The 27355-nt window shown below is 43.7% G+C and overlaps 3 protein-coding genes across 3 annotated transcripts; 1 reads left to right on the top strand and 2 right to left on the bottom strand.

Annotated features, from left to right (window-relative positions):
* Positions 1-338: 338 nt before the first annotated feature.
* LOC139832614 (uncharacterized) lies at positions 339-12323 on the bottom strand. Its single transcript, XM_071822407.1, has 3 exons — positions 12251-12323; positions 1009-1263; positions 339-923 (listed from the first exon to the last, which is right to left on the bottom strand). The coding sequence occupies exons 1-3, from the start codon at positions 12321-12323 to the stop codon at positions 478-480; spliced, it is 774 nt and encodes a 257-aa protein (XP_071678508.1). The 3' UTR covers positions 339-477.
* Positions 12324-13999: 1676 nt separating this feature from the next.
* LOC127306238 (dynein light chain 1, cytoplasmic) lies at positions 14000-16148 on the top strand. Its single transcript, XM_051336863.1, has 2 exons — positions 14000-14611; positions 15789-16148. The coding sequence occupies exons 1-2, from the start codon at positions 14315-14317 to the stop codon at positions 15942-15944; spliced, it is 453 nt and encodes a 150-aa protein (XP_051192823.1). The 5' UTR covers positions 14000-14314; the 3' UTR covers positions 15945-16148.
* Positions 16149-16388: 240 nt separating this feature from the next.
* LOC127306237 (APO protein 2, chloroplastic) lies at positions 16389-19706 on the bottom strand. The gene is made up of 4 exons (XM_051336862.1): positions 19506-19706; positions 19313-19380; positions 18164-18484; positions 16389-17370 (listed from the first exon to the last, which is right to left on the bottom strand). Exons 1-4 carry the CDS (start codon positions 19632-19634, stop codon positions 16542-16544), a joined length of 1347 nt encoding a protein of 448 aa, XP_051192822.1. The 5' UTR covers positions 19635-19706; the 3' UTR covers positions 16389-16541.
* Positions 19707-27355: the final 7649 nt, after the last annotated feature.

The following is a 27355-nucleotide window of genomic DNA, read 5'->3' as shown; positions in this document are numbered from 1 at the left end:
TCATTCATTAATTCGAGCATGAAATTTTCTCGGGTAGTTGCCTTTTCAGCCTCGGAAGCGGCAATTTCCTTAGCAGCCACGGCTTCGTGAGATTGTTGAAGAGCAATTTTTTCGGCTTCAGATGACTTACGAGATTGCTCCATCATCACAAGTGTTTGCTTCTTCGCATCTTGAAGTTCTTTGCCGAAGTTCATCCAGTTCTTGCGACAAGGTATCGTCGGCAGTGCGGTATCGACAAAAGCTCTCCTCGCACGAGAAGAAGGCGATACATTGGAAGGAGCGGAAGTTGGAGTATAGTTATCAAATATCAACTGAAATTTAGACAAGACAACATCAAATGACAGATAGAGTTTTTCATTAATTTCTTGGAATAATTACAAGGGCACTACAGTGGAGCTAAGGAAATGAATGTCGCCAAAACAACTACTTTGGCAACAAAAGCAAAAGAAACAGAAAAAGAAACAAGGAGGCATGCAACTAGACCTCCGGCCTCGAGGAGCTAGGAGTCGAAGCTGGCTTGATCCCCAGATACGCCAAGATCTTCTTCGTGTTGGGCTTGGCTGCCTTGATCAGCGACCTCCATCTCGAATGCTCTACCTGGCTGGTGTCGCCAACCTTCATCCAATCAAGCGTCTGTTGGCTGTCAGCAACCAGGGCAACAGTACTCTCGACAGCAACCTTCATATTCTCCTGACGCATCTTCAATCCCAGGTCTTCCGACGAATTGAAAAGCTTGGCAAGGGCAAGGAAAGTCGAAGGTTCCTCTTTCTTCGGGAAGAAGTAGGGGAATAACGCCGACAAACTCGCACTGGCATTGGCCACGCCTTCACGAATTTCGCGCCCATGGAACTCCAGAAGAGAAAGTGCATCAAGGAGAGGGTCATTGACGGGATTCTCCAGATCAAAATCTTGGTTTGTTTGGGCTGCCACACAAAACAAAGAACCATTAGTCAAAAACCAAGAAACAGGAAGTACAATAGAAGGGGTTAATGATATTACTCAGTGTACGTCGACTTTGCGACTTCAGACGCTTGATGATCTCTTGTTCACGCACAGTTTGTGCAGTTTTCTGCTCATCTAAGGCAGATTCGGCATCTTTGAGCCTTCTCTGCAGTTCCTCGACACTAGCAGCTTTCACCTTGGCTTCATCAACCTCGGCCTTGGCTTTGCTAGCAGCAAGTTCAGCTTTCTTGCGAGCCGCCTCACTTTGCTCGAGTTTTTGAGCAAATGCGTCGATACGTTCGTTGGCCTCTGAAAGTTTTTCTGTCGAGATATGAAAAAGAAAGAAAAGAAAGATCAAAAAATAGCGACGAGCAACAGGAATAGAAAGTCAGTGCAAAATAGCAAGTATAAAAGTCGTTACCTTCGGCTTTGGCGGCATATTCACGGTACCCAATAAATTGGGACCCGATGCGGAGAAGATCCTTGATCATAGGCTGTTCAGCGTGAACACAGTAAGAGAAACATCGGCATAAAAAAGAGAAAAGGTGTGGAAAAATAAAATAAGGAAAATATAGATGTCGACAGACTTACATCATCTAAAAGCAGAGTCGACGACGCCCTTGGCGAGGGGCAGAATCAGCAATCTTTTCAACCCTTGCCCTTTTTGGTGAAGGGACACGGGGGCTTGATGGCGGAGTAGTGGTGACGACGTCTTGTTGAGGAGGCGACGTTTCTTCTCCTTCAACTAGTGTGTACGAGGCAAGTACGATGCGTGATGTGCTTGTTCGAGGAGCCACGTCGAATCGGTACTTCTTCCTCCTCATCACTGATTGATCAAAAAATCAGCAGTATAAAAAGCACGACAAGATAAATATTTCGAGTACAAAAATATAGCGAGATAGGTGACTTACGAGCTGATGAGGGATTCAACATAAGGATCGTAAGCTGCCCTCGGATTAGAAGGACCAGCTTCTTCAGCCTTAGAAGTGCCAGAATCCTCGGCATCATGCCTTTTCCTTTTGTTCTTTGGGAAAGCTGGGAGGAAGGGATTGCGTCGATTCAACGGCCTCGAGATTCAACTTCCTTTTCATGGGAAGCCGCAGATTTGTGGGAACCCGCGACTTCACTTTCAGGAATAGAAGAACCTGGGGTATCTTCGGCAACGATGCCCCGTTCTTCGACTTCTCCATCCTCAGGAAGAGGAGGAAGGGAAGTCATAGTACGATGGTTCTGCAAGAAAACAGCGACAAAAGAAAAATTAGAGTAACACAAATACAATGAGATGCAGGGCAAATTCGGAACAAGATAGAAACTCGAGAAGGCAAAATACCTCGGGGAGAGGATTGGCGGAGCTGTATGGTTCCACGCGACAAGCGGAAGGAATAGGATCCTTTTTGCCAAGCGGAAACTCTTCGGATCAACTTCTCCAAGTCCTTTGCAGAAAGATCGTCGGAGATTCTATTGGCGTCGTTTTCACCAGAATACGTCCAGAGGGGATTTTTGCGAGCCTGAAGAGGCTGCACCCTAATCCTAAGGAAGTAGGCAGTGATTTGAACACCAGACAGTTCTTTGCCTCGAATGTTTTGCAGCTGATGGATACGAGACATGAGTGCCTCTGTCGCCTTTTTCTCTTCTTTAGAAACTTCGGCATCCCAGGAGCGGCGGCGTTGGATTCTGGCACTTCCGTCGAAAGGAACTATGTTGTGTTCAACGGAGTTGGCGCTTTCTTCGTGAATGTAGAGCCATCTCTTGCGCCATCCTTGGACAGAGTCAGGAAACTTGACGTCGAAGTAATCGACATCAGTGCGGACACAGATAACAACGCCACCTATGTTATAGGTGACGTTGTGAGAGCCATTGCGGCGGAGGCAGAAAATACGCTTCCACAGAGCCCAATTAGGAGGGACTCCGAGGAAGCATTCGCAAAGGGTGATAAAAATAGAAATGTGGAGGATGGAATTGGGAGTCAGTTGGTGCAGCTGAATCCCATAAACAAAGAGAAGACCGCGGAGAAAATCATGAATTGGGGTAGAGAGGCCACGGATGAGATGATCAACAAAACTAACCCGATACTCCATTGGAGGGTTGGGGTAGCTTTCTTCGGGGAAGCGGATGGCGTCCTCCTTCTTCATGAGGCCAAGCCTTTTCAGCGTGTTGATGTCTGGTTGGAGATTTTGGATCTCTCCCACTCAAGATCTTCGGTGGCCATCTTGGATTCGGGAGTCTTTGTGGCGAAGCGAGTCGCGTGCGCGGTGGCATCAACGGCAATGGGCAAAGCAATGTTCGTGAATGCGGAAGCTCGGAGAGATTTGGGCGCAGGAGAAGTTTTGCGAAGAGGAACAGACGAGCGGCGCAAGCAAGGGGATGAACGGAGGTTGAAGAAGGGTTTATATAAGAATCGGGTGAAGCAGTGCACCGTTGGATGAAAAAATCGTGGGGTGAGAATAGATCTTCTAGATACAAGGGCAACAAAGTATTTTTACTGAGATAGGCGTTACCGTACGTGCGCCAGAAAAAGCGGAGGACGTGTGTCCCCCACTTGCACGACGTGTCAACGTGGTGGAAGCAATGGACCCACAGGACAGAAAATTCACGACTACTTGTCAAGGATGAAGTAAATTTGATTAAGTGAAGAATGTTGACAAGGAAGTATTCAGAGATTGGCGACAGGATGAAATATTCAATACTTCGGGAGCCTTTGATCAAATACAAGTTTTTGCCCAAATGCTCGGGGGCTACTCCGACAAAAAGTAAAATTTCGAGTATGACAATATAGAAAATGTTGAGCCTACAACCAAGCACAAGTTCTTGGCTGTAGCCTCGGGGGCTACTCCCATCGGGAGCGCTGTTCGCGCACCCGAGAAATATAAAAATAAAGATACAGAAGAAGAAGAAGAGGAAAGAGTTCATATTGCGAAATAATGACAAAATAGCGACAAGGTGGAATAAAATGTTGAGCCTACAGCCAAGCACAAGTTCTTGGCTGTAGCCTCGGGGGCTACTCCCATCGGGAACGCTGTTCGCGTGCCCGATGAAATTAACAAAGGAAAAATAGAAGAGCAAGAGAGTATACTTCGAGTTATAATTAACTCTACATATACTCCCATCGGGAGAACAATATAAGTCATATTTGACTCAATAAAATGTGCCATTCCAACAGCCGGAAAAGCACTCGACAATATATTCTCAGAACGCCAAAGTTGCGATCAATTTCTGAATGCCGCAAATTTGCGAAGGTAAGACCCCAGAATCCATTCTGCTGGGCGTGGCATCGCCAAAGACTGCGCTCTGCTACTTTTATCCGTATCAACAGATACGAAGAAAAATCTAACGGACGCGTTAGGTACCCGATAAATTTGTTGGGACTCGACGAATGGTAAGACCTTAAGCGGCACCTGTCGAAGTTTACACCAGTATCCCGAGATCATGTCCAGGGACGTGATTTTGAAGTAGGTTTTTGCGGATTGCCACTAGAGCAGTTAACTAGTACCTGATCCGTCAGATGAACTAGCCCCAATTACCAATATCCCTGTACAATATAGAATTTTATGAGAAGAAATATAGAAAGATTAAGGCTTTCGGGTAAAAATAAACAGTGGAGATTTTCCCTGACTTTACAATTCAAGCAAAATCTCGGGGGCTACTGACATAGGCATCCCAAATGGGCCTGCCGAATATAGTACCCGGGGTTTACTGGAAGCCCAATACCCGAAGAATAAGAAGATTCGGGAGCCTAAGATTTACTAAGGAAAGATAGAGTTGTAATAGGAAGTGTTGTTTGTAATCTGGCGGGATGAGTTAGAAACCGTCCCGGACTCTGTAAACTTGTATAGCACGAATCCCTCGGCTTCACCTCATATATAAGGGGGAGTCGAGGGACAAAGGATCAACGGAATCATTGTCTGCAAACCCTAGTTTTCACAATCGTCGAGTACTTTTCGGCTGAAACCTTCGAGATCTACTTACCCTCTACTTCTAACTAAACCCTAGCCTACAATCCATAGGCATTGACAAGTTAATCCCTTGTCACTCGGTACTGGGGGTTTCGTGACGAAGACTATTTGTAGGCGGAAGGGCAGGTCAGGGGGCCACACGAGGGGCCCAGGGGACAGGCCGGCATGGCCAAGACCTGGGCCGCGCCGCCCTACCACCTGGCCACCTCGTGGCCCCACTTCGTTGACTCTTCGGTCTTCTGGAAGCTTCGTGTGAAAATAGGCCCCTGGGCGTTGATTTCGTCCAATTCCGAGAATATTTCCTTACTAGGATTTCTGAAACCAAAAATAGCAGAAAACAAAGAATCGGCTCTTCGGCATCTTGTTAATAGGTTAGTTCCAGAAAATGCATAAATATGATGTAAAGTATGCATAAAACATGTAGATATCATCAATAATGTGGCATGGAACATAAGAAATTATCGATACGTCGGAGACGTATCAGCATCCCCAAGCTTAGTTCCTGCTCGTCCCGAGCAGGTAAACGGTAACAAAGATAATTTCTGGAGTGACATGCCATCATAAACTTGATCATACTATTGTAAGCATATGTAATGAATGCAGCGATCAAAACAATGGTAAATGACATGAGTAAACAACTGAATCATATAGCAAAGACTTTTCATGAATAGTACTTTCAAGACAAGCATCAATAAGTCTTGCATAAGAGTTAACTCATAAAGCAATAATTCAAAGTAAAGGTATTGAAGCAACATAAAGGAAGATTAAGTTTCAGCGGTTGCTTTCAACTTGTAACACGTATATCTCATGGATATTGTCAACATAGAGTAATATAACAAGTGCAATATGCAAGTATGTAGGAATCAATGCACAGTTCACACAAGTGTTTGCTTCTTGAGGTGGAGAGAGATAGGTGAACTGACTCAACATAAAGGTAAAAGAATGGTCCTTCAAAGAGGAAAGCATCGATTGCTATATTTGTGCTAGAGCTTTGGTTTTGAAAACAAGAAACAATTTTGTCAATGGTAGTAATAAAGCATATGTGTTATGTAAATTATATCTTACAAGTTGCAAGCCTCATGCATAGTATACTAATAGTGCCCGCACCTTGTCCTAATTAGCTCGGATTACCTGGATTATCATCGCAATGCACATGTTTTAACCAAGTGTCACAAAGGGGTACCTCTATGCCGCCTGTACAAAGGTCTAAGGAGAAAGCTCGCATCGGATTTCTCGCTATTGATTATTCTCAACTTAGACATCCATACCGGGACAACATAGACAACAGATAATGGACTCCTCTTTTATGCATAAGCATTCAACAATTATTAATTTTCTCATATGAGATTGAGGATATTTGTCCAAAACTAAAACTTCCACCATGGATCATGGCTTTAGTTAGCGGCCCAATGTTCTTCTCTAACATTATGCAATGCTCTAACCATTTTAGCGGTAAATCTCCCTTACTTCAGACAAGACGAACATGCATAGCAACTCACATGATATTCAACAAAGAGTAGTTGATGGCGTCCCCAGGAACATGGTTATCGCATAACAAGCAACTTAATAAGAGATAAAGTGCATAAGTACATATTCAATACCACAATAGTTTTTAGGCTATTTGTCCCATGAGCTATATATTGCAAAGGTGAAGAATGGAAATTTTAAAGGTAGCACTCAAGCAATTTACTTTGGAATGGCGGAGAAATACCATGTAGTAGGTAGGTATGGTGGACACAAATGGCATAGTGGTTGGCTCAAGGATTTTGGATGCATGAGAAGTATTCCCTCTCGATACAAGGTTTAGGGTAGCAAGGCTATTTGAAACAAACACAAGGATGAAGCGGTGCAGCAAAACTCACATAAAAGACATATTGTAAACATTATAAGACTCTACACCGTCTTCCTTGTTGTTCAAACTCAATACTAGAAATTATCTAGACCTTAGAGAGACCAATTATGCAAACCAAATTTTAGCATGCTCTATGTATTTCTTCATTAATAGGTACAAAGTATATGATGCAAGAGCTTAAACATGAGCACAACAATTGCCAAGTATCACATTATCCAAGACATTTTAGCAATTACTACATGTATCATTTTCCAATTCCAACCATATAACAGTTTAACGAAGAAGAAACTTTCGCCATGAATATTATGAGTAAAGCCTAAGGACATATTTGTCCATATGCAACAACGGAGCGTGTCTCTCTCCCACACAAAGAATGCTAGGATCCATTTTATTCAAACAAATCAAAAACAAAAACAAACCGACGCTCCAAGCAAAGCACATAAGATGTGACGGAATAAAAATATAGTTTCAGGGGAGGAACCTGATAATGTTGTTGATGAAGAAGGGGATGCCTTGGGCATCCTCAAGCTTAGACGCTTGAGTCTTCTTGATATATGCAGGGGTGAACCACCGGGGCATCCCCAAGCTTAGAGCTTTCACTCTCCTTGATCATGTTGTATCATCTCCCTCTCTTGATCCTTGAAAACTTCCTCCACACCAAACTCAAAACAACTCATTAGAGAGTTAGTGCACAATCAAAATATACATTTTCAGAGGTGACATAATCATTCTTAACACTTCTGGACATTGCACAAAGCTACTGAAAGTCAATGGAATCGAAAAATCCATCGAACATAACAAAACAAGCAATGCGAAATAAAAGACAGAATCTGTCAAAACAGAACAGTTCGTAATGACGAATTTTATTGAGGCACCAGACTTGCTCAAATGAAAATGCTAAAATTGAATGAAAGTTGCATACATATCTGAGGATCACTCACGTAAATTGGCATAATTTTCTGAGTAACCTACAGAGAATTTTGCCCATATTCGTGACAGCAAATAAATCTGTTTCTGCGCAGTAATCCAAATCTAGTATGAACCTTACTATCAACGACTTTACTTGGCACAACAAAGCACAAAACTAAGATAAGGAGAGGTTGCTACAGTAGTAAACAACTTCCAAGACTCAAATATAAAAATAAAATACTGTAGTAAAAACATGGGTTGTCTCCCATAAGCGCTTTTCTTTAACGCCTTTCAGCTAGGCGCAGAAAGTGTGTATCAAGTATTATCAAGAGACGAAGTATCAACATCATAATTTGTTCTAATAATAGAATCATAAGGTAACTTCATTCTCTTTCTAGGGAAGTGTTCCATACCTTTCTTGAGAGGAAATTGATATTTAATATTACCTTCCTTCATATCAATGATAGCACCAACAGTTCTTATATAAGGTCTTCCCAATATAATGGGACAAGATGCATTGCATTCAATATCCAAGACAACAAAATCAACGGGGACAAGGTTATTGTTAACGGTAATGCGAACATTATCAACTCTCCCCAAAGGTTTCTTTGTAGAATGATCAGCAAGATTAACATCCAAATAACAATTTTTCAGCGGTGGCAAGTTAAGCATATTATAGATTTTCTTAGGCATAACAGAAATACTTGCACCAAGATCACATAAAGCATTACAATCAAAGTCATTTACCTTCATCTTAATAATGGGCTCCCAACCATCCTCTAGCTTCCTAGGAATAGAAGCTTCGCGTTCTAGTTTCTCTTCTCTAGCTTTTATGAGAGCATTTGTAATATGTTTCGTGAAAGCCAAATTTATAGCACTAGCATTAGGACTTTTAGCAAGTTTTTGTAAGAACTTTATAACTTCAGAGATGTGGCAATCATAAAAATTCAAACCATTATAATCTAAAGCAATGGGATCATCATCCCCAATGTTGGAAAAAATTTCAGCAGTTTTATCACAGACGATTTAATGAGTTTTAGCGATTTGAGGCAGTTTTTCGCGCTTTGCATTTGAAGTGGAAACATTGCTAACACCAATTCTTTTATTAGTAATAGTAGGAGGTGCAGCAACATGTGTAGCATTAGCATTACTAGTGGTGGTAATAGTCCAAACTTTAGCTATATTATCTTCTTTTTCATTTTCTTCTCTTTCCCACCTAGCACGCAATTCGGCCATCAATCTTATATTCTCATTAATTCTAAATTGGATGGCATTTGCTGTAGTAACAATTTTATGATTATGATTTTCATGAGGCATAACTTTCGATTTCAAAAGACCAACATCAGCAGCAAGACTATCAACTTTAGAAGCAAGTATATCAATTTTCCCAAGCTTTTCTTCAACAGATTTGTTAAAAGCAGTTTGTGTACTAATAAATTCTTTAAGCATAGCTTCAAGTCCAGGGGGCGTGTTCCTATTATTGTTGTAAGAATTCCCATAAGAATTACCATAGCCGTTGCCATTATTATAAGGATATGGCCTATAGTTGTTACTAGAATTGTTCCGGTAAGCATTGTTGTTGAAATTATTATTTTTAATGAAGTTGACATCAACATGTTCTTCTTGAGCAACCAATGAAGCTAACGGAACATTATTAGGATCAATATTAGTCCTATCATTCACAAGCATAGACATAATAGCATCAATCTTATCACTCAAGGAAGAGGTTTCTTCGATAGAATTTACCTTCTTACCTTGTGGAGCTCTTTCCGTGTGCCATTCGGAGTAATTGATCATCATATTATCAAGAAGCTTTGTTGCTTCACCAAGAGTGATGGACATAAAGGTACCTCCAGCAGCTGAATCCAATAGGTTCCGCGAAGAAAAATTCAGTCCTGCATAAAAGGTTTGGATGATCATCCAAGTAGTCAGTCCATGGGTTGGGCAATTTTTAACCAAAGATTTCATTCTTTCCCATGCTTGTGCAACATGCTCAGTATCCAATTGTTTAAAATTCATTATGCTACTCCTCAAAGATATAATTTTAGCAGGGGGATAATATCTACCAATAAAAGCATCCTTGCATTTAGTCCTCAAAGAAAATTGCTCTCGCATAACAAGATTCAGTAAAGCAGGTTTAATTTCAAAGAATTCTGCTGTAGTAGCAGGTGGAGCAATAGGTGTGCATAAGAAATCATTATTATTTGTGGTTGTGAAGTCACACAACTTAGTATTTTTAGGAGTACCCATTTTAGCAGTAGTAAATAAAGCAAACTAGATAAAGTAAATGCAAGTAACTAATTTTTTTGTGTTTTTAATATAGAGTGCAAGACAGTGAATAAAGTAAAGCTAGCAACTAATTTTTTTGTATTTTGATATAATGCAGCAAACAAAGTAGTAAATAAAATAAAGCAAGACAAAAACAAAGTAAAGAGATTGCGATGTGGAGACTCCCCTTGCAGCGTGTCTTGATCTCCCCGGCAACGGCGCCAGAAATTTTGCTTGATGCGCGTGGTTGACGTATTGTCTTTCCGTTCGACACGCGTCCGTTGGGAACCCCAAGAGGAAGGTGTGATGCGCACAGCGGCAAGTTTTCCTCAGTAAGAAACCAAGGTTTATCGAACCAGTAGGAGTCAAGAAGCACGTTGAAGGTTGATGGCGGCGAGATGTAGTGCGGCGCAACACCAGGGATTCCGGCGCCAACGTGGAACCTGCACAACACAAACCAAGTACTTTGCCCCAACGAAACAGTGAGGTTGTCAATCTCACCGGCTTGCTGTAACAAAGGATTAGATGTATAGTGTGGAAGATGATTGTTTGCAGAAAACAGTAGAACAAGTATTGCAGCAGATTGTATTCGATGTAAAAGAATGGACCGGGGTCCACAGTTCACTAGAGGTGTCTCTCCCATAAGATAAATAGCATGTTGGGTGAACAAATTACAGTTGGGCAATTGACAAATAGAGAGGGCATGACCATGAACATACATATTATGATGAGTATTGTGAGATTTAATTGGGCATTACGACAAAGTACATAGACCGCTATCCAGCATGCATCTATGCTTAAAAAGTCCACCTTCAGGTTATCATCCGAACCCCTTCCAGTATTAAGTTGCTAGCAACAGACAATTGCATTAAGTATTGCGCGTAATGTAATCAATAACTACATCCTCGGACATAGCATCAATGTTTTATCCCTAGTGGCAACAGCACATCCATAACCTTAGAGGTTTCTGTCACTCCCCCAGATTCACGGAGACATGAATCCACTATCGAGCATAAATACCCCCTCGTGGAGTTACTAGCAAAAACTTGGCCAGAGCCTCTACTAATAACGGAGAGCATGCAAGATCATAAATAACACATAGACATGAATTGATAATCAACATAACATAGTATTCTCTATCCATCGGATCCCAACAAACACAACATATAGCATTATAGATAGATGATCTTGATCATGTTAGGCAGCTCACAAGATCCGACAATGAAGCATAATGAGGAGAAGACAACCATCTAGCTACTGCTATGGACCCATAGTCTAGGGGTGAACTACTCACTCATCACTCCGGAGGCGACCATGGCGGCGTAGAGTCCTCCGGGAGATGAATCCCCTCTCCGGCAGGGTGCCGGAGGCGATTTCCTGAATCCCCCGAGATGGGATTGGCGGCGGCGGCGTCTCTGGAAGGTTTTCCGTATCGTGGCTCTCGGTACTGGGGGTTTCGCGACGAAGACTATTTGTAGGCGGAAGGGCAGGTCAGGGGGGCACACGAGGGGCCCAGGGGACAGGCCGGCGCGGCCAAGACCTGGGCCGCGCCGCCCTACCTCCTGGCCACCTCGTGGCCCCACTTCGTTGACTCTTCGGTCTTCTGGAAGCTTCGTGTGAAAATAGGCCCACAGGCGTTGATTTCGTCCAATTCCCAGAATATTTCCTTACTAGGATTTACGAAACCAAAAGCAATGCAGAAAACAACAACTGGCTCTTCGGCATCTTGTTAATAGGTTAGTTCCAGAAAATGCATAAATATGATGTAAAGTATGCATAAAACATGTAGATATCATCAATAATGTGGCATGGAACATAAGAAATTATCGATACGTCGGAGACGTATCAGGGACGAGGGGGGCTTAGCCACCCCCATGGTTTGAAATTTATGAAGAACACTACTCACTAGAAGTGTAATTTCTTGCTGATTTAGTTTACTCTGCCCCCCTCATGAAGTTTGCAACACCATTTTGCCCCCCTCAAGGTTGAAAGCTGGCTCCGTCCCTGAAGAAAGGTAAACTTTGTTTGATAGCCCGGCAGTAGCTACAACTGGTCTTCTCTGTTGCAACCGCATCTCCTCTGCTCTTCTTCTTTTAGAACCTCCACCTCACACCGCATGGAGCTAGATCCACCCACGAGCCCCCCTTTGTTCTTGTTGCTCACCTGCTCGTGAGGCTGGCACCTCTTGGAGCTCCTCTGCGACTGTCTTCGCTCCTCTGCGCATGATCCGTCGCAGCTAATGTCGCACTTACCGCTCATATGTGCACTTGCCGCCACACATGTAGCTCCTCCCGGCGTTGCAACCCGTGATGGCCAATGATGCTACCTAGGTTGGACCCTCCTTCCAGCGTCACAACTCGGATGGCCGACAAGCATGACATGCTCGCGATGGCGGCCATGGATGTTGAGGTGTCCAATCGCCGCCTGACTTGGAGAAGATGGACGCTCATCAAGTGGATGGTTTCGGGATTCACCCGATCCGGCCCCGACGGACCTCCAATGTGGCGGATTGGTGCCTGGCGATCTCGAATCGGCCATGGCAATGCCTCCATGGTTCGTTGGGAAGGTCGAGTTTTGAGGGATTTTGTCGATGTTACATACAACTTTAGGATTTGCTACATGTGTACATAGTTTTATTGTGTATGTATGGGTAAAGTGCTACTATGATCTTCTACGACACGGAGATTGCATCAATGTTGCATACGTGGTGTTGGAATGTTGGGTAAGGTAGGCAAAAATGTTGGTTGTATTGCAGAGAAATCGATGTTGCATTTCTGAAAAAGAAATTGACAATTGCTCCTTCTTTCTAGCCAACTTCAGGTTCATCAGGTATTCACCCAACGCCTTCTGCGCTAGTTTCTCAATCCGCAGTTGCTACATACAAAAAGATGGTACATTAAGGATTTTTTTGCAGCATTGATGGGATATTTTGCAGCATAACCGGCTACGATGAGGAAGAGGATGCCCACAGCCCCTCGCTAGCAGGCCCGACCCACCACAACATGCATGAATAGGAGAGGTACATGGTGCTGACCAAACATGGGGAGCGCCTAAGCCGCGCCCAGCAGCGCGCACGAGGGAAGCATCGCCAGCAGGCAATCCCTGATGGGCCGGCCGATTATCTTCTCCGCATACAGGAAATAAGTACCTCATATTTTTAACCTTTTAGAAGGACCTGTCTCTAGCCTACTGGTTTCACCCTTTGTACGAGGAGACCCGAGCTCGAACACCCATTCGCAACCATTTTTTCAAATTTAAGCAAAATATGAATTTGAATAAAATCTGAACAAATTTTGAATCTTCAACAAATTTTCGAATCTGAGCAAAATTTGAATTCGAACAACTTTAGAATCTGAGAAAATTTTAATTTTGAACAGATTTCAAATCTGAGCAAAATTTGAATTCGAACAAATTTTGAATCTGCAAAAATTTGAATTCGAAGAAAGTTTGAATCTGAGCAAAACTTGAATTCGAACAATTTTTTGAATCTGAGTAAAATTTGAATTCGAACAATTTTCCGAATCGGAGGAAAATTTGAATTCGAAATTGGTCTTAAAATCGATCGAAAACCAAACCGCACAAAACCGCCTAAAATAGGAAAAAATTGAAACAAATACACCAGAGTGTTCGCTCTCTTAGCGTGCGCTATAAAGACACACTAATGGGCGGGGAATAGGGATTACCCCAAACATGCCGCGATAGGCGGTGTATAGGGTTTGCCGTCGGCGACATTCCACTTCAGGCCTCACTACAACATCCAAAAATGCTGGGCCGAACTAGAAATCGAAACGCCTTGGCATTGTGAAAGAGGCCCATACAGTTGGGCTGGGCCGTAGCGCAGAGACCACATCTCGACGCGTCTCATGTTTCGTCGCATACATGTCATGTGCGGTATCCTCAAAAATAGAAGAAAAAAAACATGTCATGTGCTGTCAAAACGAGACCGAATAACTGAAGCAGTGGTCGTACATCTCCACATGATCTACTCCGCGCCGCACGCTGACAGGGAGCAGCTAGGCAGCTAGCCCCACCGTGCGCCTGCGCCCCATGGCCTGGCCAGCCTCCGCACGTCGCTCGTCGTCTCGTCTCGTCCCCCACGCGCGCGCGCTCCTCGACATCGTGCGCCGCCCCGGAGCGCGCCGTCGGTGATCCCACCGGCGAGCTTCCCGGTTCAGAGAAAACAAATGGTAAATGTGCAGAGTACGGCGCCAACTTTAACGAGCCCCGACGCGCGCCGTCCTCTCCCGCCCCAATACAAAAAGCCGCCCCAACCGCCGCACAGCGATTCTGCAAAGAAAACAAGAGGCACGCTCGCCATCTCAGCTCAGCTCGTTCCCGGTTTCCCACCTCCCGCTCCTGAAAAACTCCCAGCGCGAGTGTCGTCGCGGGCATGAGGGAGCAGGAGGCCGGCGGCGAGGCGGGGCGCCGGGGCGGCGTCATCAGGGCGCTGCTCGGCGTCGCAAGGCTCGCGGAGGACGACGCTGCCGTGGCCGTGGGCGGCGCTTCAAAGAAGAAGGCAGAGGCCCCGGATGCGGACAGGAACAAGGCGGTGGTGCGGGTGGTGGCGGCCGACATGCCGCCCGCGCTGCAGCGGCGCGCCTTCCGCTGCGCCCGCGACGAGCTCGCCGCGATGCCGCACTACCCGCGCCGCCTCGAGCCCAAGCGCATCGCGCTCGCCCTCAAGAAGGTACGAAACCGCCGTGAACACTGCTCCTACGCTACTGCAAGAACTTAACATTACAGATTGCCAGTATACACTGTAGCACAACTTAGCCGGACGCTTGCAGTGTCGTCTGCTCCCAAATGTGCAATGGTAAACACAGCAGCTTGACAGCACTTGCTACATTTGCATGTTTATGCTCTGCTATAGCCGCGGATTAATTAGACCAAATGGCTAGGACTAATCTAGTAACCCATACACATCGTGCGGAGCAATTCGTTCTTGTCTTGAAGGCCTGAAGGATTGCACCGACGCTACCTGCATTCACGTCCATGTTGAATTGCTGACAGATGATCTTCATCAAGATGATCACTCCCGTGTATTGCGTGTAGATGATCACGCATTCACGTTCATGTTGAGATGCTGATAGGTGATAGATGCTCTGCATCAAGATGATCACTTGGATGAATTGTATCAGAGTCGGTTGGTCGCCCCTGCGGCTTTCTGCGTACTGCGTACACCTGAAAGGCTGAAAACAAGATAGGTTTGTTGTTTTGTTGGCCATCATTGGCCGTTGGTGTATCAGGCTCCCAACACCTAAGCGATGGGGTCAAGCCCAATGATAAACTATCAGTCGCGTGGCTAACCACCGATTACAGAATTTAACGCACTGCACAATCAGAGGGCCGTTTTGTCATGCCCATGTGGCTGTCAGTGTCGCTGCACAGAAGGCTAAGCAAGTTTGACCAGAAAAAAGGACTGTTCTGGGAACTCAATATTCACTCACATCTGCCACGCTCAAATGCTCAATCGCTGCAATCTTCACAGTTGCTCTTCGAATGCCATCTGTCTGAGTACTTGTTTATGTACCGGAATCTCGCATAGTCCTACCTCAGAGCCAACTAGTGCAGGAGTAGAAGGTAATCAGCAACGAACAGCCGAGAGATGCACTGTAGTTCAGGAATGCAGTAGTGTGCAACAGAGTAGACACTTTGCCTCACCTGAATTAGTCTATCCTACAACGTCACCCTATCTGTCTGACTGCTTATTTACGTGACTGAATCTCAGTCACCGTCCCCAGCTACTCCATCTCCACTTTTAGCCAGAGAACCGCATTATGTGTCCCAGCATTCACAAACTTTTCATTGCTATTCAGTACTGTATAAATGATGGGAGCTTACTATCCTTATCCTTTTGCTGGCAGGAGTTCGACACTGCTTACGGGTCAGCTTGGCACTGCATCGTAGGGACAGGTTTCGGTTCGTATGTCACGCACGCCAGGGGCGGATTCTTGTACTTTTCCGTTGATAAGGTCTACATACTTCTGTTCAGGACCGCCGTGGAGCCCTCGCCCCAATGACGATAGCCAGACAAATTGGTTCATGAATTGTATGGACTGTGAAAGCATGGGGGCATAACAAATGCACAAACTGTTCAGCTGGTAATTGTAAATTGCATTACTGCTTTTTGCTGTCTATGGTTCGGAACTACAAGGGGTTGCTGTAACCTGTTTCAGTTGAATGTGGTGCTGGTCATTGTGCTTTTCAATGTGCCGGAGATTTCTCATGCTTGTTATTGTAGATGGGCATACACCAAGAGTAGTTGGACAGGGAACAAAATATTGAATGATGCTAGCTTTCAGAATGTATCAAATTTTATTTCTGAAATCCTGGATCCTATACTGATTCAGACATTGATACCAAAGTATTCACGTATAGCACACTGCGCCATATCAGCATTAGTAGTGGCCATGACATTCTCAGATATAACACAGATAAAGAAACATCCGGTAAATGCTGCATCCGAAACAAACAAAACCTACCAGATTATCTTATTGAGCTAAGTTCCTGCTATGTACACGGAGTACAGTATCAATGTATGGTCAGCCAGAATGGAGCTCGAGGTTTTCTCAACCTCAATCATAGTTCATAGACAACATAAGCACCACAATTTTCATTCAGACGACCATTTCAGCCTCTCTCAAGCTGGAGGGAATCCCTACATCTAGTCTCATTGTGGCTTTGTACTTGTCAGGCACTTCTGCGCCGCCCTGAATGCATATCTCCACAATAGCTGGTGCCTGCCCATAGAAGTTCTTCAGCTCCTTCTGCAACTCACCAGATTCTGGCATGTGCCAAACATACCGAGGAGGTATCAGGTCATCGAGCACTGCTGCCTGCCATCCATGCTGTCCATTCCTCTGCTGGTGCTTGAAGGCTCCACAGTTGCGTGCTTTGTGGCCACTTGATCCGATATGCACCTCAGGGCAATATCCACAAACCCTCACAGCATAGCTCTTCAGAAGCCTCAAGGCACCTTTCCGGACAGTCTCCCATGCTTCAAGTGTTTCCTCAGCAAGAACAGCCGTCTCCTCTGGGCTCGATGGAGCAATGATCTCATTGTCGGGTAGTTCTTCAAGAAGGGGCTCCTTAAATCTTTCGTCAGGCTCAGGATCTGGTAGGTCATCTTCATTGGCATCGACAAACTCTGTCCTTCCGATCTTAATAATCGGCTTTCTTCGACGCTTTGTCGGGTACTCAGGGAGGTCAACACCAGCTTGGATGCACAGCTCCACAAGAGCAGGAATACGGGGCACTGCAAACCTCTGGTCATGAGGGATACGCGGTCCTAGACGGTCCTCTAGGTGGTATGCTTCGACTGGCAAGAAAACAGCTTCCAGCAAAGTACTTCCCCAGTCATGCTCTCCCCTACGTTTATCAGAAGACATTCCTCGGCATGTTCTGAAAGGGTGTCCATCAAATCCAACATGTATCTCACTGCAATATCTGCAATAGAAAGATGCATTACTTCCTCATATAGAAAGAAAAGAAGTCATAGATCTTCACTGGAGAAAATGCATATGACAACTTAAGGTCACATAAGTTGGCAAACTGCATACTAGTCATGGGTGTCATTCTGCCGGTCATAGAACACAACATGAGGTGAGGACACATCATTATGAACCATGGGCCAAGTTATTTAAAGATTCATCCAGCGCCATCATGACATTCACTTTGGATATGAACATAGATTTATTTGGGATACATACATGAAGCCCAACGTTTACCTTGGCTTTATATAGATGTCTATCTGATTCTCATCAAACTAAATAGAGTCTTAACTGGAATCAGTATCTACAAACACATGTAAAAGGCATATCCTCAACATGATACACATGACATGCCTCTATGGAGCAGGTAGTGTAGCATAGACTCTCAAACAAATAATCAAAACACCATGCAGATGCCAATATTAGAGGTCTCATTCACTCGTAATGTTGCGACGTTGACTTTTGGCACTGTATAACACAGGATGATAGATGAATTGTAAATATAATGCCCTATGTCCTGATGGCAAAAGATGTTGATTATATTCATTGGCAGTAATAATTTTATTCCAATGATAAATGTGGATGTGTGGTATTTTGTCAGTCCTTTATATGTATCCTATCATGCTATGTTGGTTCATACAACGTGAAATCAGACCTCTTCTGTCCAATTTGATAAAGCATTACCATATTAACCATAAACATGATTTCTAGAGAATAATTATCACCAAAGGATGGGGCAAGAGAATTACTTGCAGCCTTTTACTGGTACTACTTTCATCAGCCTCTTCAAGTTGTTGATCAGCAAAATCCTTGCATTATACACTCTGTATGCCTCTGGTATCAATCTGTGGACTAGCAATCCATTTTTTGGAGGTGGCAATGATCGCTTGGGCTTTCCTTCAGCTTGCTTCATCCTCTGTCTTGCTCGGCGCCTTAACTCCACTACTGGTATGGGAAATGGTTTCTTCTCCCTTTTTGAGTAGTTACGAGGAAAATCAGCATTCTGAGAATTGTCGTTTCTAATGACGATGGCTCTATGACAAGGCAGGGATGTACTTGAGGCAGGTGCCCTGTAAATTATCAGAAAAAAAAAACACAATGAAAGGAAATTCAAATCACGATAGCTGATGTGCAGGATGTATCTTATGTTCAACAACTACCAATGGACCAACTCAAATAAAGTTCAGAATCAAATGTAATTGCTCATTGGGAACTTACTTTTGCTCATTCAAGGTAAATTTTCACCGCGGCTATCAGCTAAAACAGATTCACAAAGAAAAACCTTACAAATGCACCGCTCTGATCGAAATTTGTGTTTAATCACAAGTTTACGATTTACTACCTAAACCAGTCACCTGTTCATAACCCGGGCTGACATCTTGGTAACATGGTAGTTTATTTCCCAAATGTACTGACTACCACTAGTATAAGGTACGAGTACTTATGATATCATTTCTATAGAACATTACGGTACCCTTTACCCTCTTTTGTCTAAAAAATGAACTAACTTGATGATGTCATGGATAAAAGCTAGTTCATTTTTTGGACTAAATAGGGTAAAGGGTACCCTAATGTTGGAGCACTTGCATCACCAATCATTTCATAGTTGCAAATGACCAGAGGGAACTAGCATAAATGCATAATTACTTTGGAAGTTTGGAACCCAACTGCACAGCTCACAGCACCACCTCAAAGGTTTTCCCGAGCCACCACACTAGGCACCCAACTAGTGCCCTGTTCAGTCAGTGAACTCTATTGTTTTTCAGCCACGAGTTTATGGTTTGCTACTGGCTGACCAATTACATGTCCATAAATCAGAGCGTAGAGACTTGTAAACCAGCCAAGCAACGTAGCAGCACAATAGTATTACTTTTGAAAAAAAAATCTGCCTAACTGACCTGAATCGCCCATTGCAACCTCGCGTACCACTGCCGATTCTTGCAGCCCAATTCAGCTGCTCCCTGACCTGCGCCAGCCGTACAACACGATGAAACATCAGAACAATATAGCCACTTTGCTAGTGTGTGGCCTAGCAATTAGCAGCAGGGACGGGGACGTGGTTCCTCTGGTGAAGAACGGGGGAAGGCGTACCTGAACGCGGGGGGCGGACCATCGGAGGCCGACGAAGCTGCGGAGCGGGGGCAGGCGGGATGAGCAGGTCGGGGGAGGCAGGAGAGGGTAGGGTGAGGAGGAGGGCCTCATGGCCAGAGCTTCTCCCATGGCCGCGACCAGCGGAGGGAGGGAGAGATGCGTCAGTCTGGTTGCTACTCTCCCTATCCTCACGCTCGCTCGGTGGGCTTTTTTGCCTTCCTGTTCCTGCTGGAAGGATTCCTTCTGGGCTAGGCTTATTTTGTTTCCGTAACGGTCGGCTCAATATAGGTCGCAGATAGGCCAATTGGCCTGGCCCAAGTGCCGAACAAATGCATATATAAGATTATTTAAAAAAAAAACTGGAGGCATGAATGATGCCCTGCTTTAAATCAATATAATGCCGTAATGTTGTAACAGCTTACAACACAACACCCAACTCAAACACAAAAGATAAACAAGAAACACAACTTGATCCAACGATGTCCTCCTCGCACGAACGCCAAGACAGATATGACATTGAGTTAATACAATGTGTTCAGCATCCGAACTCAGCGAAGGATCATATTCCTCCTCCATCGCTGAAGAGAGTCCTTACCCTCTCACCCTGGATCGCAGGGCACCGTACCGTCGGCGGATGGAGATGTTCACCTTAGAACAAAGAAAGATGCACTCCTAGAAGCCACCTAGATAGACCACGTAGACCACCTCGCTCACACACCGGTGCCACAGACAACTTCAGCGACCGAGGACTCCCAGGAGAAGGGAAAGCTTGGGAGTAGCCGTAGAGCTCGAAGACGCAGAGAAGCCGAGTAGTAGCTTCACCGCCAACAAATTCGCACCAACCATGGCCCCATTCTCCCATGGCGCTGCCACCGTCCGATCCAAGTAGGGGTGGGGGATGGGACCTTAGTGGCGCCTCACCGGGCTAACGACGCCCAAGGAGTCGCTGCCACTATGGTCAGAAGACCAAGGATTTCTCCCAGCGCCAACACGCCCCACCAACTCCGATCCCCAACCATCAACATATGCACGAAGCCGACATCCAAGATCGACGACGAGGGAGAAGCCAAAGGGAGGGTGGATATCTGACCTTCGAGATCCAGCATTAGCAATCCTGAAAGTATAGAGATGGTAAACCTAGAGGGGGGTGAATAGGTTTCTACAGATTTTAATTCTTTCTTTGCAATATTAGGCTTTGCGAAATATAAAGGTGAGCCTAATGCAAACTAGGTGAAACAACCTATATGAGGATAGAACTAACTCGAGCACGAAGGCTCTCACAGGCAGTTAAATCACAAGTAAGGAGTTCGGTTAGAGATAATCGATAGCACGCGGAGACGAGGATGTATTCCCGTGTTCCCTTCCTTTGCAAGAAGGTACGTCACGTTTGGACGGGTGGAGGTCCCACGAAGGATTCCCCACGCCACGAAGGCTCACCCTATTCTCCGGAGCCTATCCCACGAAAGAATAGCTCACTCACTTGTGGTAGACTTTGAGGTAGCCTCCAAACCTTCACAATCTTGCCCGGAGCAAATCCACAGCCCGGATGCTTCCGGACTTCTCTTGCCCACCTAGGGTTTTCAATGAACCCTAGGAAGCAAGCTTCTCGATGAATACAAGGGGGAATGAGATTTGGCTTCGTAGAACAGTAGATCGGATCCTCCTTTAACGTTTCCCCGGAGGGATTTGAATTTGGGTGGAGGAGGAGGGAGATCTGAGGCTTTTGGTGTTTTTAGCAATGGAGTATGAGAGAGAGAGCTCAAGAACAGCTTGTAGTGTAGTGCCTAACATTTCAGAGGTAGGAGAAGGGCTATTTATAGTGTACTTCGAAATCTGGCCGTTGCCCACTTGCCATGTCATTAGATTCCTCGAGAAACCCGGTCGACCGGATTTGGCGCCGGCCAGGCCGGCGCACAGGCTGGTCAGACCGGGCTGGTGATCGGACCGGCCGGTTCCCAACCGGATCAGGGACCGGGTCTTGACCGGGCGACCTTCTAAGCTTACTGGATCACGCCCGGATGGCACAAGTGCAAAGGCCGGTTGGGCGCCGGGGCAGCCGGTCTGGAACCCGGTCCGACCGGGCCAGGGACCGGATGGGCCGGTCCAAACCGGGCTGGCGACCGGATGTAATATCCCAGGTAATGGGGTTACAAACATAGAGGAAATAGATGTGTGCATTGCATTCATGCATAGAAAATCCGGGGAATTTTCGCGCTTTAAAGTAAAACAGTCACAGTAACTGAAGTTTCACTTGACCTTGGTGGAATTGAAGTAGCTCATCAAGTCAAGCGCTATAAACCTCAATGTGACTTTGTTAAAACCTTGTTTTAGGTAGAGATGATTTGATCTACTGGGTTAGATCAAATGGAACTAATAATCAACACAACAACACTTTACTCAATGATGAACTACTTGATCTTATTAAAGATCACAACATGATATTCCTTGCCATAACCTATGAACACCTATTTAATTGGAAACTAAGTAACAATAATTGGAGAAACTATTCTTCACTTATCTTCTCCATGTCTTAAACTAATCCATGCTCTTATCATAAACCCTTTTATATCCATTCTACTTTAATCTTGAAAACAAGACAAGGAGATCCAACTAAGGAATATAATTCTTCTTTATTTCAAATTATTATACATCAAACCCAGAGAGGTGAGAGTTCTATATTATTTATTAGAGAAGCAATAACAAACCTGGAGCTAAACCTTGGATATACATCCAAGTCTTCAAATCATCATCTTTAAGAGGAACACTAGGATATTATTCAAGACATTCCTTAGAGAGAGAAACCATTTGTGTTAAACATAGACATTGATGATTACATCAACCTCTATGGAGCCTAACCCTAGGTTAGTATTAAAGACCTTCCCAAATGAGAAAGACCAATCATACTAATTCTAGCTTTACCTATTTAAGAATCAAGGATAAACTTTGAACTAAAGTATTAGGTAAACCATTTCATCTTGGAGTGGTGAGATAACCAAGATAGCCAAGTGGAGTTTTAGACTAAATACCTATTGAGATCTTGTGAGTACACCATAAACCCTAGAATAATCCATTCCTATATAAGAGAGCTCAAGATCTGGTGTTACACTCAAGATAGTTGAGGCAACACCTGAATTTGAGGGAGAGAACTATTCGTATAACCATATGATCATATCATCATTGTTGAGTAGAACCCTAACATAATATCTCAGGCATTCTCCTGGGATATAAACTTTAGAGGCAATCATAGTAGTCCCATTCAAGAAGGTAAATTAGAAGTACTGTACCCTAGTTGATCAAGACAATGCTTGATCATGGAACTGAGAAACCTAATTAATGAGAGGTACCTTAGGAAGCCAAACCTTGACCATTATAAGTTGTGTAGTGATCATAAACCCTAAGAACTTGAAGTAGAAGATATAAGTTCATAAGTAAAGCTTAGAGTTAAAGCCTATAATATATATGGTGAGAAACCATACATCCATATGACCAAAGTTAACTATAAAAAGAACTATAACTAGTGTAGTTACTTTAATGATAAATTGGGGATAATAATAGAAGTTAATTGGAAGAAGATAAAACCAATTCTCAAATCCTTAGTAATTAGAGAAGCACATAAGATATGGGGCAAATAACCATATTACCATGGTTAGGGGGGAGATTAAACCGTAGCAATGCAATGTGATGTCATCTCAACTCTACAAACTAAAGTTATATCTCAACCCTAGTCTATGTATCACTATGGTGATCATAATATAAAACCAGGCCCTAATTGAGATTCAAACCAATTGCCATTAGGTGAATATGATGATTCACTAATTAAACCTCATGCTTCATTATGGAACTTAAGAATAACCTAGTGTTAAACCAATTGACTAGAACCATGGTGGTGATCAACCACTTAGCTTTATAATTAATATCAAACCATAATGAGAATAGTATCTACCTTAGGTATTTCATGATGTTATTAAAATATAACACTAGTGCTAACTTTGAAATAGGATTATAATAATGCTTATAAAATCTTAACAAAAAGGTGCTCACATAAAATATTAAGCAAGTAATCAAATTATAAAATAAGGTGACAAATCCTAATGATTCTTTCTAATACACTTGGAGTAGAAATTACCAACTCAAATAATTCAAAACAGAATTGATTCCACAAGAAGAAGAAATTAAAAGAGTACATAAAATCATGAATAATTGAAATTTCAATAAATCTCACATATATTTAATAAATGTTCAGAACAACAAAACAATGTAGTGATTTTTGTTATTAAGTCCTAATTGAAATATAAAGAAACATCTGCAAAGTAGGATTGAATTCAAATTTGAATTCAACAAATGGAATTGAAAACATAAAATACAAAACAGGAAATAAATAAAAGAGAAAATGGAGAAAAGCCTTACCTGGACCTTGCCAACCGAAGGAGCCCAGCAACGCAGCCCATCAAGCAGCCCAGGCCCAGCTCAAACCGTAGCCCAACACTAGCCCGTAGCGTTTCACTTCAGATAAACACGAGGAGGGGATCGTCGTCTTCGCTTCGTCCTCTGCTCGAGCCTCAGCTCGACAGCGCGACGACGAGGCCACGTCCCGGCCAATTTCCTGGACTTCGCGGACGTCGCCGACCGTGAGGAGTCTATAAGTACCCCCGAAGAACCTGGCATCTCGTTTCCTTCTCTCCTTCTTCTCCAATTTTCTGGAAAACCTAACCCTAGCTTCGCCGGCCATCACTTATCGCCGCCCTCTGGAGCATCCCCTCATCTCGCCGTGGACGCCATTGAAATCACCGTCGTCGACTTGCTCAACCCGGGAGAGGAATCGAGCTGGAGAGGTCCATAGCACCTGCGCCGAGCTTGTCTTCTCCGATGCCGGTCACCGTCGCCGCCGTCGATATAGGCCACCCCAAGTCTCTCCGACACGCTCGTTGGAACCGCGGTGAGCTCCTCTACCGAATGGCATGCTCGCCTCGCTTACTAGCTCGCTGTAGCGTCGCCGCGTCGTGAACCCGTGTCCGCCGCCGTTGTTCGTGCTGGCCGGAGTTACTCCGGTGACCAATAGATGGGGGCGCCGCCACCCGTGGGTTCAGCATCGCGCGGCGAATCCAACCCGCACCTCAGCTCTGGCGCTGGAGCCCGAATCGCCGTCGACGGCAGCAGTTGGTCGTCGGCCAGAAGCTCCCCTGGCCTCGTAACCAATTTTGACCACCGTCAACGCCACCGTGGCAGCTGACATGGCCTAAGGCCCACTGGTCAGTGACTATATGGGTAGCTTAGCTGGGTAACTGTAGTATTAACCGTTTGAATTTAAATCCAGGAAATTACTGCAACTTTGCAAATTCATATAAAAATCATATTAACTTAGAAAAATAAATATAAGATATCAAAATTCTTATAAAGATCAACCCTATCCAATAAAAATATGAAATGAAATTTTTATTTTTAATAAAAATTCAATTATTTAATACTCCCTCTGGTCTCTTTTAATTGACTCGGATTTAGCACAACTTTGTACTAAATCTGAGTCAATTAAATAGGACCGGAGGGAGTACTTGTTAATTAAGCAATTTCCTTTAACTCTTAATACAATTAAAATTCAGAAATTAGGAAAACTTTTCAAATTAAATAAAAACCAGTAAAGAATACAAAGAAAACAATAAAAGTAATCCTCTTTATTTGTTATTTTGTTACATCATTATTGGGAGATTTAAACCCTGATTAGTAATTACCCTAATTATTAATTCATTAAAAATAGTAAAAAGCCCCAATCCAATATTGTTTTTATTTCAAAGTTAATTAATAATTACTTCAACCTTATGATGAATTTAGGCACTTAAGAATTAAATAGTAATTGGGAACTCCTTGTTCCATTATAAACAAAGTGATAACCACATAATTTTATGTGGAATACTAAAACCCTAATACCATTAGAAACCCTATCTCCATTAATCCATATGAACCCTAAATTGTCCTAAACCTAAACCCTAGGGTATACCATGTGATCATCCTACTTTCTTTTGATCCATAGAACCATAATTAGCAATTAAATACTTGCCATGTCCATATAAAATATGGGAGCCCTATTATCCATAATCCAGTATTCCATGTATGCATACCTATCCTACCTAGATGATCAAATAGGATCAACCTTAGTCCTTATTACCAAGAATCTTATCCTTACTCATCCTAATTTAGCATCACCCCTTGTGATGAACCTTAGTAGCAACCATACCAATTATTTACCATTACATCACTATATTCCACTAAACCCTACTAGTGTGAGATAATTATTAATCATCCTATTTAGGAAACCAACATTCCTTCCTTAATAGATCCAATAGCCAACCCTAGACAACCTCAACCCTAATTGCAATACTTCTTATTACTTAAGAAGTATGTTCTTCAAAAGTTATTCTTTTGAAGAAAATAAGGAATCATCATCAACCCTGCTTATAAAGACCTATAAACTCTAGCCAACTATCACTAGCAAGATAAACCAACCTTGACAACAACCATGTATAATGAATTGCTTAGGATGCCTAGGCTTATCTTAACCTTACCAGCCCTAGGTGTTGATGAATCCAACTTTGTTGGGATCCATCTAACACTTACTTCAGCAACTACATGAAACCATAGTCAACCATAGAAACCCAACCTGATTATCATACTTGTTCTTTATCAAAGAACATGTTCTCCAAAAGTTATTCTTCTGAATTATATAATAAATAATCATCAACCATGCACCATAGGACTTAAAATTGACAACTGCTCTTTACTTATTATACAACTACTATTCCCTGGTGTGTATAATTGTTACTATGCATTCTACCACCTGCTTATGATTCTAAAACAACACAAACCTGAATAAGAACCTTGTTTGTGAATCACTCTAAAAGTGCAACACACCCTAATCAAATCATTTCAACTCACTAATCCTAAATCATCGGGGTTAGGTCATGCTTAGAGCGATTGCATCTCATACTTATGCATTATTGCATCCTTGCCAATCTTTTAAACATCGTCCTTACCGGACGATGATGCTATTTTAGAATTTGGAGTTATTGCGTATCGAAGACCTTGTCTGCATAATCTTGCAGTCAAGAAAGGCAAGTTCATCGCTTGCTCATACCATTTGAGTATCTTTATCAAATTACTTGCAAAGTACTATGATTATCACTATTGCATAAAAACCAAAACCACTATTTTCATAACTATGAATATGACTAAGTGGTGGGCAATGGAACCATGGATTGTGTGGATATGGTGGAGGTTCCATTGCAAGGGTTTATATCCATCTAGGAATAAACAACAAATGTCGTCCAGTGATTCTTGTGTCGTAATACCCGTGTTAACCATAAGATCCGGAGTGGGACGGAGTAGTCAAAAGTGTTTCCACCTCTCGTTCATCAACGGATGCGCTTTACCGTAGACACTTGTATCTGTCGGGGGCGAGCGGTAGGCTGGGGAAGCCTTAAGTCCCCACGGCATTGTCCGTAGACACTTGTCGCCCGAAGAACAAGCGGTAGGCTGGGGAAGCCTTAAGTCCCCACGGTATTGCGGTCTATGATGGGTTGCAGCTACCGGCGTAGGAATGTATGGTAGAGCCCTGCATTGACGTCGTGGTCGAGGTCCACCCTGAAATCTACGGGAATAATGGGACCGGCGTGGACCCAGGGTCGGGGCATGCAACAAAGGGTGGGTGTTCGAGGTAGCGGAGGAACATGATTGGCTAGACCTTATACCGGGCCTCACACCATAGGAAGTGTGGACGGGGAAATTGCCCGGTTGGCACCAAGGTTAAGATCTCTTATGGGTAAAGCAACACACCTCTGCAGAGTGTAAAGAACCGTGAC

The sequence above is a fragment of the Lolium perenne genome, chromosome 6 (assembly GCF_019359855.2).
Source record: "Lolium perenne isolate Kyuss_39 chromosome 6, Kyuss_2.0, whole genome shotgun sequence".
NCBI lineage: Eukaryota > Viridiplantae > Streptophyta > Magnoliopsida > Poales > Poaceae > Lolium > Lolium perenne.
Note: the sequence above shows the minus strand (reverse complement) of the source record. Positions and strands in the feature narration are given on the sequence as shown.